At 38.8% G+C, this 12471-nt stretch overlaps 1 protein-coding gene across 1 annotated transcript in view; it reads left to right on the forward strand.

Moving 5' to 3' along the window:
- The window catches only part of YLPM1 (YLP motif containing 1), a 66277-nt gene that overhangs the window by 16701 nt on the left and 37105 nt on the right, over positions 1–12471 (forward strand). The window contains 1 exon segment of the mRNA XM_047794539.1: positions 128–1122. Coding sequence (XP_047650495.1) covers positions 128–1122 — 995 coding nt within the window.

Here is a 12471-nt window from a genome sequence, read left to right on the forward strand (position 1 = left end):
ATCCTTAGCCTCCCAAAATCTTGTGTTCTAATTTCCTGAGGCTTCAGATTCCCTTGATTCATTAATATTTTAACTTATGATTGATTCTATGACTGTCTTGACATAATTTTTATGTCTTTATTTGTAGACCATGTCCGTAGATATGCAGATGCGACATTATGAGATGCAGCAGCAGCAATTTCAACATCTCTACCAAGAATGGGAGCGAGAGTTTCAGCTGTGGGAGGAGCAGCTTCATTCCTATCCTCATAAAGACCAGCTTCAGGAGTATGAGAAGCAGTGGAAGACATGGCAGGGCCATATGAAAGCCACTCAGACCTATCTCCAGGAAAAAGTCAATTCATTTCAGAACATGAAGAACCAGTATATGGGGAACATGTCAATGCCACCACCTTTTGTCCCATATTCTCAGATGCCTCCACCTCTGCCAACAATGCCCCCTCCTGTATTGCCTCCGTCGTTGCCACCCCCAGTGATGCCCCCTGCCCTGCCTGCTTCGGTGCCACCACCTGGCATGCCTCCACCTGTGATGCCCCCTTCTCTACCAACCTCTGTGCCCCCACCTGTGATGCCTCCATCTCTCTCTTCAACAGGGCCACCTCCAGTTCTACCCCCTCCCTCCCTCTCTTCTGCAGGACCACCACCTGTTCTTCCCCCACCGTCTCTCTCTTCAACAGCACCTCCCCCTGTCCTGCCCCTCCCACCGTTATCTTCAGCTACACCTCCTCCAGGAATACCTCCCCCTGGAGTTCCACAAGGGATACCTCCTCAGTTAACAACAGCCCCAGTTCCACCAGCATCCAGTTCTCAGAACTCTCAAGTTCCAGAGAAACCTAGACCAGCACTGCTTCCCACTCCTGTGTCTTTTGGTTCAGGGCCACCCTCAGCTTACCATCCTCCATTGCAATCAGCCATTGGCCCATCTGAACAAGTGAATTCTAAAGCTCTGAGCAAATCTACTCTGCCATACAGTTCATTCTCATCTGAGCAAGGACTTGGGGAGTCATCAGCTGCTCCATCTCAGCCTATCACTGCAATCAAGGACATGCCAGGAAGGTCAGGTGGTGGACTGCTTCCAGATCCTCCTAGAAGCAGCTACTTGGAAGGTCCAAGAGGGCCAAGGTAGGTTTGCCTTTTTTTTTTTTTTGAGGGAGGGTCGTTTTGGCTTTTTTATTGTTATAGGCTGAGTAGACCTTTATATTCTCTTTGTACTTTCATATACATTCCTGGTTTATAATGAATACTGTTAGTATTATTTATTAGACATGACATAATGAAATCTAGAAATGGTATACTGTCCCCTTTTCATTGATGTCATTGCTTTTATCCTGTATGTGAGAGATTGTAGTCCAGGATGAATATAGTGATTTAGAGTAATGCTTGTCAATTTCTTAGTGACTTTTCAGCTTCAAAGGCAGTATTTATTAAGTTCATTGATCTTTTTTTGCTTTTTGTTTTTTTGACAACTGAATTGGCAATTTCTTTTTGTGAGATGATGTACAGTTGTTGGAGACTAAAATGAATAAGCATCTAGTGAAATAAGGCAATGGAATTTAGTGTAAGGGACTTCAATCCATTTGATCAGCAAATGTTTATTAAGTTTCTGCTCTGTGCTTCCAGTAGTGAATATTACATGACAGACAAAATCCCTGCCCCCATGAAACTTGCATCCTTTATATTTCCTCAATTTCGGAGATATTTTTCTTTTGTCTGAACCACATTTTTATGTAGAAAGCACAAAAAACTTTTACTAGTAGCTTCTAAATTTTTTCTTGTACCTTTTAAAATGTTCAATTTATTTTAACAAGTTTGTAAAAATATTTTTTTCCCAAGTTGACCTAAATGATAATTTTCTTACAGAAAAAGTCTTTTTTTTTTTTTTTTCCTTTTCATGGCTGATTGTGTGGCATATGGAAGTTCCCAGGCTAGGGGTCGAATCAGAGCTGCAGCTGCCAGCCTCTGCCACAGCCACAGCAGTGCAGGATCCAAGCTGTATCTGCAACCTACACAACAGCTCACAGCAACTCCAGATCCTCGACCCACTGAGCAAGGCCAGGGATTGAACCCACATCCTCATGGATACTAGTTGGGTTCTTAACCTGCTGAGCCACAGTGGGAACTCCTAGAAAAACACTTTCAATCAGATATTTTTTCCTACTGGAAATTGTATTGGAAATACATATTCCTTATACAAAATTTACAGTGCAGGAAAGAATTTAAAAAGTAAAAAAAAAAAATGTAAAAGTCACCTAACTCCACTATCTGGAGGTAATAATATTTAAATCATATGTCATAAAAATTGAATCATACTAAATATATTTTAACTTGGTTTTTCCCCGTAACAGTATTGGTTAGTTTTCCATCTCAGTGTCAGTGGATCTACACCATCATTTTAAATTTAAGCCTAATTTCAACATTTGAAAACAAAATATACCTTTTATTTGTTCTCTAAGTTTATATTCAGAAAACAAAACTCCATCCAAAATCAACGGTATTTAGAGGTAATTAACATTGAATTCCTCTGGGTGCAGAGGCTTTACCTACCATTATCCCATGGAGTATTCTCAACAACCTCTGAACTTGGCAGATTCATACCCTACATTAACCTTGTACAGACTGGGGCTGAGAGGATTGGGTAACTTGATTGGGATCATGGAGGTGGGAGAGTAAAGCCTGAGACCCGCATGGTGGGAGCTGAGTATAGAGGGTCCCCAGAGCGAGAGCACTAGTTAAGCACTGTGTTTAATGCTGTGATTCAGTGACTTTCATCCTGTCAGTGATTACAAGTGTATTTGTAGTCTTGATTTTCTTGATGTGTGTATCATCTTGATTTGAATTCCTACTTCTCTCCTGGATTGTGCATTGCCTTTTATCTAGATCTGGTAACTGGTTTGCTCTATGAGAAGTACGTTCTTAACACCTCATGGAACATAGATTTCCTGCTCCTTTTTTTTCTGTCTTTTGCCTACCAAATCTTGACTTCGTAAATTTAGGACCTATTTTAAGTTTTTTCTTGCCTCAAGGTAGTTAATAATTTCAGCACTAGGAGGACCTTAGCAGTTACGTAGTGCAGCATTCCCTCTACAGCACCTCAGCAGTTACGTAGTGCAGCATTCCCTCTACAGCACCTCACTTTAGTGTTGCGTTTAGTTTGTCATCCTAGATCTTGCACAGACTACCTTATTTATTCCTCTCAGTGATCTCATGAGGTAAATAGATAAAGGGAGCTGAGATTTGGAGGGATTATAAATGCATTGTCCCAGATGGCATAGCTAGTAAATGGTTGAGATGAGGTTAGAATCCAAAGCCATCCGGCCACTCTGAAGTCAGCTGTGCTTTCCTGTCCCAAGCAGTCAATGCACTCCGCTCGAACATTGGCACTGCGGCAGGAACACTGCTCTGTAATGTGTTGACGTTGTCCAGAAAGCTTACTTCTTACATAAACCTAAATGTGTTGCCTTAACTTCTACCTGTTGATTCTGAATCTGCCTCTGTGGTGCAACACATAATGAACTACCCTAACCCTCTTCTACAGTATGTTCCTACCATTTTTAAAGACCACCCTCTGTCTCCCATCACCCACCTTATCCAGCTTCGCTCTGCCGTTGTATAAACTGAAATTCTTCTTTTCTTTCCACACATTTGTCCTAGCCTTCTCCTGCTATAGCGTTTACTGTCCTTTGAAGGGCCTTTGGTTTGTCAGTCTCCTTCAGAATGAACACTTACTTCACGTGCAGAGGACTGTAGACCTATTACTGACTTCGTTAATTAAAAAATATACTTACATAGCAGAACAAATTGCTTCTTCTTGGTCAGCACTCTCACAGTGTTGACTCGTGTTGAGCTTAACATCAGTTTGGCTTCCCAGGTCTTTTTCACCTATTAAGCCAGTTCTCGCTCATCCTGAACTTGTACGGTTATTTTTTGTTATTGTTGTTTTGTTTTTTTCCCTAAGACTTTATCTTTACATTTCACCTAGTTAGTTTTGGACCAACATTCTGGTCTCCTGAAATCCTGTTGAATGGAGATTACATTTTTTTTTTTTTTTTGAAATATGAAATATCCCCTTCCAAGTTTTTCGACCTGCAAATTTGATGACTTTTTTTGTTCTTGAATTGGATCCTGCTCACGTTTTCTACCTTGTTTTATTAACTTTTCCTTGATCTAGCTATGTCATTGCCACTTCTAATACCCTTCTGCTTCTTTTGTTCACTTAGCCCATATAAAGTATAGTTTGTGACTATTGTCCAGGTATAGTCCTCTCATTAACTAATGAAACAAAAAAAGAAAAAAAGTAGTGGGAAGCTGGTTATTGAGTGAAAGAGACTGAGTTAAGAATGATTCACACTATCAAGGGAACTTGTGAATTTCCTTTATTAGTTGAATTCAGAGTTTGCTATAAACATATAATTTATATGGTAAGCTAATCTGGTTTTATGTGTGTTTGGTTTTTAAAACAAATCTGGGTAGAAAAACAAAAACTGAGGGCACTGTTAACTGATTTACCAATAACACATTGTTAAGTACTGTAAATTACTTTGAGTTTTTTGCAAAAATCCAGACTCAGGCTGCTTCTTAATAACTGAAGGTTTACAAAAAGTCAAGTGACGTAACTGCATCATATATAAATAGCATACTACATTGTTGAGCATGTGGGGCAGCTTTTTGGATCTGTTTGTGTGTATGTGTATCATTGGATTCATCAAGTCTTATGGAAGACTACCTCTGCTCCAATGAACTGTCCAGTTAGTGGATGTTGGTTTCCAACAACCTTTTATTTTCAATAATAAAAGTTATTTATTGAAAGGTAACATACAGAGATGTGCACAATCATAAGTGTACAGCTTAGTGAATTATCACAAAGTAGATACACCCATGTTAACAATACTCAAACCAAGAAATAGAAATTAATAGTGTCTAAGAAGTCCCCCTCATGTCCCTTGCCATTTTCCCTCATCCCAAAGATAACTAATATACCGGCTTTTTACGTGATAGATACATTTTGCCTGTTTTTGAACTTTATATTGACTCGTGTTGTATGTACTCTTTTGAGTCTGGCATCTTTCCTTTGACATTATATTATTGTGAGATTCATCCTTATTGTGTGTAGTTGTAGTTTGTTCATTCTCATTCCTGTACAGTATTTTATTGCATGAATATACTAGTCTGTTTATCCATTCTAATATTGACGGATATTTAAAATTTTTGCTTATTATGAAAAACACTACTTTGTGTCTTTTGTGCTGTATGTCCCTTTAGATGTGCATATGTATGCGTGTTTGTATTTAATTTTATTTAGCTATATACCATAGATTGGAATTCTTTTGTCCTAAGAGTATGTACATTTTCTTTTTCTTTTTTCTTTGTCTTTCTTTTTTTTTTGTCTTTTTTTGACCAGCAAGTGGAAGTTCCCAAGCTAAGGGTCAAATCAATGCTGCAGCTGCTGGCCTACACCACAGCCACAGCAACACGGGATCCAAGCCACGCCCAAGACCTACGCCGCAGCTCGTGGCAAAGCTGGATACTTAACCGACTGAAAGAGGCCGGGGATTGAACCCACATCCTCATGGACACTAGTTGAGTTCTTAACTCGCTGATCTACAACAGTAGATCTGTATTTTCTACTTTGTCAAACAGTTTTCCAAAGTGGTTGTGTCAGTTTACACTTTTCACCAGCAGCGTTTCTGTGTTTCAGTTTTTTGTTTTTTTGTTTTTTTGTATCCTTATCAATACTTGGTATTATTAAATAGCTTTTTTTTCTTTTTTTTTGGATACCCCATAGCATATGGAACCCTGGGGCCCAAGGATAAGGGGTACTTGATAAGTAATGATGGGTAATAGTGAATTCTAGGATAAGAATATCACAAAATGTTTTCAAGATGTAGAAAAAAGGTCACTTAAGATCCCAAAATGTGTCTTAAGTTATAAAATAATTCAGTGGCCCTATATGATAATTTCAAGATAATGTAATCTTTGTCCTATTCTTCAAAAAGTAAATTTTCTTTTTCTTAGGAAGGCTTAGAAGAAAAGTTGTGGAATAATAAATCCTTACAAATAGAACTCTTTTAAAAAAACTCAGGAGTTCCCGTTGTGGCGCAGTGGTTAACGAATCCGACTAGAAACCATGAGGTTTCAGGTTCGATCCCTGCACTTGCTCAGTGGGTTAAGGATCTGGCGTTGCTGTGAGCTGTGGTGTAGGTCACAGATGTGGCTCGGATCCCGTGTTGCTGTGGCTCTGGCATAGGCTGGCAGCTACAGCTCCGATTGGACCCCTAGCCTGGGAACCTCCGTATGCCGCGGGAGCGGCCAAAGAAATGGCAAAAAGACAAATAAATAAATTTAAAAAAAAAATTATAGGATCTAGTTAACCCAAATGAACCTCAGGGGTTAAGAGTACCTTTGATTAATAGAAGTCCTTAGGAGTTCCCGTCATGGCACAGTGGTTAACGAATCTGACTAGGAACCATGAGGTTGCGGGTTCGGTCCCTGCCCTTGCTCAGTGGGTTAAGGATCCAGCGTTGCCGTGAGCTGTGGTGTAGGTCGCAGACGCGGCTCGGATCCCGCGTTGCTGTGGCTCTGGCGTAGGCTGGTGGCTACAGCTCCGATTTGACCCCTAGTCTGGGGACCTCCATATGCCGCAGGAGCAGCCCAAGAGATAGCAAAAGACAAAAAAAAATAAATAAAATAGAAGTCCTTAATTTTAATTTAGTAGTCTAATTTATTACTAATTTATGGTTAGCACTTTTTCATGTCCTGTTTAGGAAATCTTTGCTTACTTCAAGGCCATAAATACATTATTGTATTTTATTTTCTTTAATTGTATAGTTTTTATTTTTATCACCAATCCTGAGTTCTCTTGTGGCTCAGTGGGTTGGGGGTTTGGCATTGTCACTGATGTGGCTCAGGTTCAGTCCCCAGCCTGGAAACTTCCACATGCTGCAGACGCAGCCAAAAATGGATAGGTAGGTGGGTAGAAAGATAACCAATCGATATAGAATTGATTTTTTTGTTAATGTATGATATGAGGTAGGGTAAGTTTCATGGTTTTCCATATGGCTATCAAGTTGACCCCAGTACCACTGATTGAAAAAGTCATCCCTTTCTTACTACTTTATAATGTCTCCATCATAAGTCAGGTGACTATATGTGTGGATTTATCTGTGGACTCTATTTCTTTGAGTTATCTATCTTTGCACCAGTGTCATATGGTTTTAATTGCTGTAGCTTCATAATAAATCTTGATATCTCTTAGTGTAGGTTTTCCAAATGGATGTTTCTCAATCGGAGGTTGGCAGACTTCTTCTGAAAGTGCCAGTGAACATTTTTAGGCTTTGCAGGCCATATTTGGTCTCTATCAAGTATTTTTCTTTCTTCCTTTTCTTTTTCTTTTTCTAAACCTATAATGGTATTAAAAAAAAAAAACAGTCCTACCTGGATTTGGCCATGGAGCGTAGTTTGCTGACCTCTGATGTTGATTGTGTTGACTACTATTGGTCCTTTCTGTTTCCCATTATCATGTTTAGAAGCAGCTTGTCAGTTTTCAAAAACTCCCTGGAATTTTGCGAACATTGACCATGTTGAGGAACTGACATTGTTACAATGTCAAGGCTTCTGATCAGTTATACCTACTTTTGACTGGTTTTAGGATTGGAATTATGACCTCCTCCATTCTGAAGCTGTCTTACTAGGAATGGCAAGGAATGAGCACCATAGTTTTCTTGATGCTTCCATTTGTCATGGCTGTTCTTGTTTATAGTGATTATTTCTCTCTGAAATTTTGATTTTAGGATCTTGGTTACGCATATTAGAAAATAGGCATTATTTCACATGAAAACTAAAAGAACGGGCATTTGATTCCAGAATTTAACATCTTGTAATTACTGTAGTCTACTGATCTGTGTTTTTATAAATATTGTAATAATCAAACATTACCTTGTTTAAGGGTATTTATATTTCTGTATACTTTTTAAGTTTTTCTACCCAATTTGGAATTTTATATCAAATTAAAAATTTTTATTCCTAGTGCTAATGGTTTCATACTTAGTTTTAGATGTTTTTATTTTTTAGAGGTTTATGAAGTACTTAACTGTACAAGCAAAACGTTTTAAAATTTTGGAGTTCCCACTATGGTGCAGTGGCTTAAGGATCTGGCATTGTCACTGCAGTGGCTTGGATTGCTGTTGTGGTGCAGGTTTGATCCCCGGCCTGGGAATTTCCACATGCCATGGGTGCAGCCAAAAAAATTCAGAATATTTAAATATGAAATATTTGTCTGTTTTTCCTTTTATCTAACCAATGTACAACGCATGCATTTTGTGTGATTATATTTAGTGAATTTATATTATGTTTGTACTTTATTTCAAATACTTTTTTATATGTTAAAAAGGTCATAGTATTGGAGTTCCCTTTGTGGCTCAGTGACTAATGAACCCGACTAGGATCCTTGAAGATGTGGGTTCAGTCCCTGGCCTTGCTCAGTGGGTTGATGATCCAGCATTGCCATGATCTGTGGTGTAGGTCTTAGATGTGGCTCAGAGCCTGCATTGCTGTGGCTGTGGCTCTAATTTGACCCCTGACCTGGGAACTTTCATATGCCGCCGGTGCAGCCCTAAAAAGCAAAAAAAAGAAAAAAAATCATACTATTGTGTTGATGTAAAGATGGCTTATTTTTGTACATATATCTAATATGAGTATCTCTTTTTTATTGAAGAATAGTTGATTTACAATGTTGTGTTAATTTCTGCTGTAAGCAGAGTAATTCAGTCATATGTATAGATACACTCCTTTTTTTAAATATTTGGTATCTCAATATTTATGCCAAGGACCTGAAAGCTCTTTACTTTTATAAACCAAAAAGGTTTTGATAGGAGTTCCTGGTAGCTCAGTGGATTAAAGATCCAGTGTTATCACTGCTCTGGCTTTGGTCACTGCTGTGATGGGGGTTGGATCCCTGGCCCCGGAACTTAGGCATGCCACAATGCAATCCAAAAAAAAAGAAAAGAAAGAAAGAAAAGAAAGTTTTGATAGTCTCATATTTTGTAACATCTTTGAACTTTGAAAAATTTGAAGTTCGGTATTGATAACTAATTGCCATTTATATATAGTATTGAAAGTAAATGTAGTATTGAAAGTATGTTTCAGTTGGTGTAACATTTTTGACCCCCCCCCAAATAAAAATAAAATGATGAGCCTTGGCTGCTGATCAGCAATTTGAAATCTGAAAGTAAAGTACCCAACCCTTTAATGGACACTGTATATTGTATATGCAGGCATGAGACTTGCAGAATTGCGTTCATTCCCTTTTACTCCTTTTCTGCCATGTTCACTTCTCTCTTATCTGTACACCTTTCAGTGCCTCCTGCTGCTTTTATCCTTTCCTCGGGCCTTTGCACTTGCTTTTCTCTTTCTCTAGAATCCCTTTTCTGGCATTTTTTGTTTGTTTGTTTATCAATTCCTATTTTTCCTGCCCTGGGGATGGCAATTCCGTATTATGTGTTGAGAGCCTCTATAGAGTTGGACTTTGGAGATAACTCATTGAGCAAGACCAACATATCCCATATTTATCAAATTCTATTCTAATTGTTAATTTACATGTCTCATTCTTCTCCTTGAAGTTAGGTATCCATTTATTTCCAGCACAGTTCCTGACAGTAGGTGTTGTGTAACTGTTGCTTATGCCAGAATGTCTATGGGTAACGTTCTTAAGGAATCACAGTGGAAGCAGTTCATTCATATTCAGAATTTGATTATAATACTACCTAACATGTTGAAAATTGTTCTTACTGACTTGGGTATTATGTATAGTCTTCTCTTATCACTTGTATAAACTAGTAATTGCTAATTGAATATAAAACAGATGATTGTACACAACTTCAGTGACCTAGGATATTACTCCAGGCACTTTGAATTAATAAATGTAACTTCAAGAAAAGGATCCAAATCATTACAAACGTTAAAATGGCATCCTTTTTTGCTTTATAAATATGTGGTCTCTGTCCTTAGCAATGTGACATATCTTTGACAAGCTTTGGGTCAGCTCCTTTCCCCTTTGTCCAACAATAGCTGTCAAGCCATCACTATTTTGCATAGACCATCTATGCTAGTGCTGCTTTCTCTGTCTCAGCACACTTTTTTTTTTTTTTTGCTTTTTAGGGCCACAAGTATGGCATATCGAAGTTCCCAGGCTAGGGGTCAAATTGGAGCTACAGCTGCCGAACTATGCCACAGCCACGCGGGATCCAGGCTGTGTCTGCACGCTACATCACAGCTCGTGGCAGCGCCATATCCTTAGCCCACTGTGTGGGGCCAGGGATCACCTAGATGGTACCCTCTTTCTTTTGGTAATACTTTCATGTCACTAAATAATATGCTGCTACATTCTTGACTTAGACATTATAGGTATTACATACTTACTTCCTATTCTAATAGATAAAGGTTTAGTTCTTATACTGCTCTCTAAACTCATCTGGCCAATATATCATTATTTTTAGATAAATCGGTGGACAATGTTGTTCATAGTGGTTGGCAATATATACTATGATTACATTTTCTTTAGTGTAATAACTTTTTAAAAGAATTTCCAAGTGTCTTTCTTCTTGCAACATCTTTAAAATAGTCCTCCAACCCAGTCCCAAAAGCAATATCTCTTTTTCTCTTGAGATCTTTCTCCTGAATTCATGCATTCTCTTGCTTTTGCCTGGGCTGGTTGGCTGTTCTCAAGATCTGTCATTTGGCTGGACTCCAGCATTTCCTTTGACTATGCTTCTGGATTGGATTCACTATTTATTGAATCTTAATGGCTTCCCGTGTGTGGTTTAGTGCCTCCTTTTCCTGGAGTGCATGCTTAAGTAACTAAGAAATTATGGGTTGGAGGTAAATTTTCTGATGAGTCTTTGGATGTCTAAAAATATTTTTATTCTAACTTCACATTTGATTAATAATTGGGATATAGGAATTCCCTTGTGGTGCAGTGGGTTAAGGATACAACGTTGTCCAGCAGCATGGGTCACTCCTGTGGTGCAGGTGTGATCCCAGGCCTGAGAACTTCTATAGGCCATGGGCATGGCCAAAAAATAATAATTTGGATATAGAATTTGAAGTTGAATATATAATTTTATTTAAACTAAAAAACGAAACAAAAAGTTTACCCATCCCCTCCCCCCACACCCCTGTATCTATGACCTTGGTTTTTTTTTAATTAATTAAAAATTTTTTTAGATTTTACGTATAAGATCCATATTTTATGTCTTTTTAAATTTCAGTTAGCATAATGCCCTGGAGGTCCATTTGTATTTTCACAAATGTTAAGATTTCATTCTTTTTTTATGTCTGAATAATATTCCGTTGAATACGTACACCACACTTTCTTTGTCCATTCATCTATCAGTGGATACATAAGTTGTTTCCATATCTTGGCTGTTGTAAATAATGCTGCAGTAAACATGGGGGATGCAAATATCTTTTTGAGTTCGTTTTTTTCCTGATAAATACCCAGAAATGGAATTGCTAAGTCATAGGATAGTACCAATTTACATTCCTAGCAACAATGCAAAGGGTTCCCTTTTCTCTGTACCCTCACCAATACTTATTTCATGTCTTTTTGACAATAGCCTTTCCATCAAGTGTGAAGTAATATCTCCTTGTGGTTTTGACTTGCTTTTCCCTGATGATTAGGGATGTAAAGCATCTTTCTTTGTACCTTTTGGCTCTCTGTACATTCTTCCTTGGAAAAGCGGCTATTCAGGTCTTCTGCTCATTTTATTTATTTACTTTTTTGTCTTTTTGCCTTTTCTAGGGCAGCACCTGTGGCATATGGAGGGTCCCAGGCTAGGGGTCTAATCTGAGCTGTGGGTCGCCGGCCTACGCCAGAGCCACAGCAACGCAGGATCCGAGCTGCATCTGCAACCTACACCATAGCTCACAGCAACGCCAGATCCTTAATCCACTGAGCAAGGTCAGAGATTGAACCTGAAACCTCGTGGTTCCTAGTCGAATTCGTTAACCACTGCGCCACGACGGGAACTCCTCTGCTCATTTTAAAATCAGATTGTTTCCCTTTTTTGCTATTGAGCTGTATGAGTTTTTAATGTAGTTTGTAATTAACCCCTGATCATTCACATGATTTGCAAATGTTTTTCTCCCATTCAGTAGGCTGCCTTTTCTTTTCTTTTTCTTTTTTTTTTCCTCAGTCTTTTTAGGGCCACACCCACAGCATATCAAGGCTAGGGGTCATATCAGAGCTATACCCACCAGCCTACACCACAGCCACAGCAACATCAGATCTGAGCTACATCTGTGACCTACACCACGGGGCAATGCTGGATCCTTAACCCTCTGAGCGAAGCCAGGGATCGAACCTGCGTCCTCATGGATACCAGTCAGATTCATGTCCATTGAACCATGATGGGAACTCCTGCCTTTTCATTTTATTGACTGTTTACTTCACTGTGCAGAAGCTTTTTAGTTTGGTGT

Source organism: Phacochoerus africanus, chromosome 9 (assembly GCF_016906955.1).
Source record: "Phacochoerus africanus isolate WHEZ1 chromosome 9, ROS_Pafr_v1, whole genome shotgun sequence".
NCBI lineage: Eukaryota > Metazoa > Chordata > Mammalia > Artiodactyla > Suidae > Phacochoerus > Phacochoerus africanus.